This window comes from Grammomys surdaster, unplaced genomic scaffold (genome assembly GCF_004785775.1).
Source record: "Grammomys surdaster isolate TR1022 unplaced genomic scaffold, NIH_TR_1.0 63, whole genome shotgun sequence".
NCBI lineage: Eukaryota > Metazoa > Chordata > Mammalia > Rodentia > Muridae > Grammomys > Grammomys surdaster.
The window spans coordinates 13,402,922-13,407,136 of record NW_021604565.1 but is presented as its reverse complement, the minus strand read 5'-3'; the positions used below and the strand labels follow the sequence as shown (position 1 = coordinate 13,407,136).

The following is a 4,215-nucleotide window of genomic DNA, read 5'->3' as shown; positions in this document are numbered from 1 at the left end:
GGGAGGCAGGTGTGCAGAGGGGAGGCAGGTGTGCGGTTGCCAGGCAGCTGTGCGGTTGCCAGGCAGGTGTGCGGTTGCCAGGCAGGTGTGCAGAGGTGAGGCAGGTGTGCAGTTGCCAGGCAGGTGTGCGGTTGCCAGGCAGCTGTTCTGCATTACTGGTGGCTGCAGGAGCATTAGTAACGTGACTGTGCAGAGGGAGTCATGTCAGTTAATGAGTATTCATGTGCTTGCTTTTCTGTGCTGCGCTGACATTTTGTTAATCTATTTAGCAGATCGAGGTTCCAGAACAAGGCCGAAGTAGAAAGCCGCCGGGCCAACCCAGCCAGGTCTGTGAGTAAAGTGACATCACTGATGTGCTGTAACATAACACACAACGTTCCCCCACTCTCCATTAAGCAAAGTCACTGGCACTAAGTTAGATAGCTGCCTGCTTCTTATAAGCCCCTGTGTAGATGGGGTGCATGAGGGGTGGGCCCAGACTGCCTGTCTCTGCAGCTGTCTCAGCTGGGCTCAGGACAAGGGACACGAAACTCTTCTGTGATTTCTTTATCTCGAGCACCCATGGAAAACCTTTTCTGTTTAAAAGATTTTGGTTTATCTGTGCATTTCAGCCTCACAGGTTTCCTGCAGCAGAAAGCCACTTTTACGTCCGTAAGTTCTCTTGCACATTAGCTCGGTGGTGCAGGAAAGACTCTTGGTAGGGAACACTGCTAAGAATCAGCCAAGCCTCGTGTGCATTTTTCTCTAAGTTAATACTTTCATCCTCTTTCAAGCTTCAAATCCACTGAGGAAACTAGACACAGAGAGGTTGAGTGCCCAAACAAAAGTTGAACCATAATTTACAGTGGAAGAAAGCAGGGCCTCTGCCCCCAGGACTGTTCCCTTAAGTACCCTACCAACTCTTTGTTCTGTGTCCAAATTCCAGTGTAGGCAAATAAGATAAAGACGCCCTAGACATAGCATTTTAATGTGGCTACTATTGACCTAGCACCTGTTACAGGGTCTGGTGGGTGTATAAATGCCTCATATAGAAAGACTCTTAAAATATGTAAACATAGAAGATGCTTTTCTACAGTAAATGAGCTCAGGAAACGGCACAGTGCTTGTGGTGAGAGAGTCCCAGTTAAGCGTGCCGACTGCTCCATCCTCTCACCCTGGGTTCAGCCTGGGTCCCACAGGTGAAGGAGAAAACTGATGGGCAAAAGCTGATCTTTGACCTCCACATGTGTGTGCACACAGAGAAATTATTAATAATAACAACAACAATAACAATAGTAAACAAACAGGCTAGCTGTAAGAGGCAGGAAGATGGCTTAGTGAATAAAACACTAGTCGCTCACATCAGGAATTCAAGTTTGACCCCTGGCCCCAAGGGAAAAGGCTGGGCCCCAGCATTCACCATGAGGCAGAGACAGAGACAGAGACAGGAGAACTGCTGGGAAACCTGAGGGCCATCTTTCCTGGAGCACACAGTGAGGCAGAAATGAGGTGGAAGCAGAGAACTGACTCCCCAAAGTTGTCCCCTGATGGCCTGCGTGCACACATACACCAAAAATAAAGAAATTTCAATGTAAAAAAAAACTTTATACACAAACTTTTCTCTTTCATAATAGCCCTCTGGCTGATTAACCTGTCACTTCTGCCCTGTGTTCAGACAGATTCAAACCCTAAGTGTGTGCCAGGTAATCCTGGGGTGTGACCTACAAGGCTGACTCTTGGAGTTCACCATAAGGACAGGTGTAGCAGGACCGGGTGAGAGCCTTGACAGTCAGCTTTATCACAAGTGGCCTAGTGAGACTCAGCACAAGTTTTAGTTTCTTTATCTGCAAACTGTAGGTGACTACTAGCCCAGCGTTTAAGTTCATGCGTTTCCACAGCTTGCTGATAGCCAGCATCTAGGATCTCAGCCTTGGCTGTACATCAGAGTCACTCTTCTGGAGAATTCTAAAAACCAGTGATGGCCGGTTCCACCCCAGAGTCTGGTTTAGTTGGAGCTGAGGTGTTAGCTCAGCCCGCAAGCACTTGCTGTGCAAATATGAGGCCAGTGTCAAGGCTAGGAGTGGTAATGTGTACACGTGATCCAGCCCTGGGAGTCAGACCCTCGGGGATCCCAGTGCGAGACGCTGACTCAGAAAATAACGCTTTGAGAGCTCAGTAAGTGCTGAAGGCAAATACGTTCTTAAAATGTTCTACACGATACTTTAAAAAGTTTGTGTTTCTGTGCACAAGAAAATGAACTGAAGAATTGAAATTCACAGGGCTCTGAAAGTATAGGAACAATGCAGGCAGGAGTTAATGTAGCCTGGATGGAGCCCCGGAGCCTAGAAGCTTCCGGAGCAAGCCAGCAGGGGGCGCTGTCCTCAGTCTCTCCAGAAGGGCACTTCCCCCAGTGCAGGATAAAGGTACCTTTTAAAGTAACCCTTGCTTTTGATAGTATTTCAAACTCCTTGAGCTTTTTCTTGTTATTATGGAAATTTCTCCCTCTAGTTTACATTTCTACCTCTCTATTTTCCAGCAGAAAGACTATTTTAATTTTCTGAGAAAAGGCAAGATGAAGAAAGCCGCAGGTGACTATGTCTGGAGCACCCTAACGGAAGAAGGTCTCTGAAGCAGTCTCATCTTTACGGTGTCAGCGTGTGGGCGTGGGAGACGGCTTCCACCATCCAGATATTTCTCGATTTCTCCCTTTCTTTGACATTGAGGTTTCCTGTGTTGATCAGTCTAACTTCAGCACTCCGGAACTCTCAGGGTTAAACTGGTGTAGGAACCAAAACTATACAGTTTGCTTAAGAGACAGGTGGCAGGTGGGCAGGTTCAAATCAACTAATAAGAAGTTTCTTCTATTTTTCCTCTAAGATAGATGTGTATCTGGCTCTGTGAAGCCCTTTGTATGTTCTGGTATTGCAGGAATAAAAAGCTTGTTCTAAATTATAGGAATACATTTGGCACCAAGTATGGCTCAGGAAAACATGGCTTCTTTGACCTATCCAGAGATCGGAAAAGAGGTTGTAAAATTCTGATCCACATCCTCACTTACTCCTTAGTCTGCTGACACGATGACCACAAAGTACTGGGCTTCCCTGGCCTAAGTCCCTCCACTATATGCCTCTGTTTCACTATTAGAAGACTGGACCCTGGAGAGATGGGTCAGTGGTTAAGAGACTTGCTACTTTTGCAGAGGGCTAAATTCCCTTAACCCACATGGTAGCTCACAACCAGCTGTAACTCTAGCTCCAGGGAATCCAACACCCTCTTCTGGCCTACTCACACACATGTGGCACTCCTACACACACATAAATAAAAATAAATAAAATTGAATTCTGCCCAGTAATCATCACGCCACACCAACTTGAATATTTTTATTTTGGAAATCAATAGTCCTGCACTGACACCAAGTATAAATCTCTTAGCTTTACAGATGTGTAATTTTTTCCACAATATTTTTCCTTAAACAGCTTCAGATATACCATAGTAATTAACATAATTATGTATGGAATTAAGAGCAAAATAGAGAGGGGAAGATTAGTATGCAAAAACTAGATAAAAGAGTAATATTCTAATGTTCTTTTATGAGTTAGCTAATTATGAAATAAATATAAAATCTGATGAATACAGAGTTTGCCAATGAAAATTGTGTGCATTTTTTGAAATGTGGAATCTACGAGTCCTCTAATATCTATAAATCAATGCCTTTGAGTTTGTGTTTTAGGCTGTAGTAGCATCTCTGCAGAGATATTCTGTGTATCCCCCCACCCCCTGGGTGGATTAGTGCGTTAGGAACACCATCAGAGTCAGATGGAAGTTTATTGACTATCACCGCAACTTAAGACTTGTCAGGATCCGTCTACACAGCATAAGGGGCTGTCTCAGACAGTAGGAACAGAGAATTTGTATTGGGATTAGAAGATTAAACAGTATGTGATTGCAGCTTTTGTAGGTTAAAAAATAATATCTGATTTTATTTGACATATGAGAGTAAGTCAGCCCAGAGAATGTGTAGTTGATGTCAAAAGTATAAGGTGGACCATGCACCAAAGGCAGTTTGGAGCTATCAGTCAAGCTCCAAGAAGAGAGACCCTGAAGACAGAGTAGAGAGCGGGCAACAAAAGGGACCCACTAGCAACAGGGAAGGACCATCAGCGATGGGGAAGAAAACGGGGCTTAGGAAATGAGCCAAGCTGCTCTCAGCTGGTGGAGCTTCAGGTTAAGGCTGGA

General features: G+C 45.0%; 1 protein-coding gene across 2 annotated transcripts in view; it reads left to right on the top strand.

Annotated features, from left to right (window-relative positions):
• Snx31 (sorting nexin 31) overlaps positions 1–3,957 on the top strand; it is a 56,684-nt gene extending 52,727 nt beyond the window's left edge. Inside the window, exons 13-14 of one of the 2 annotated variants that reach the window (XM_028767274.1) lie at positions 270–326; positions 2,519–3,957. In XM_028767274.1, the coding sequence (XP_028623107.1) occupies positions 270–326; positions 2,519–2,608 (147 nt within the window). In that variant the 3' untranslated portion in view covers positions 2,609–3,957. Of the gene's footprint in view, positions 1–269; positions 327–2,515 lie in introns of both variants that reach the window. The other variant, XM_028767264.1, reaches the window with a different exon arrangement.
• Positions 3,958–4,215: the final 258 nt, after the last annotated feature.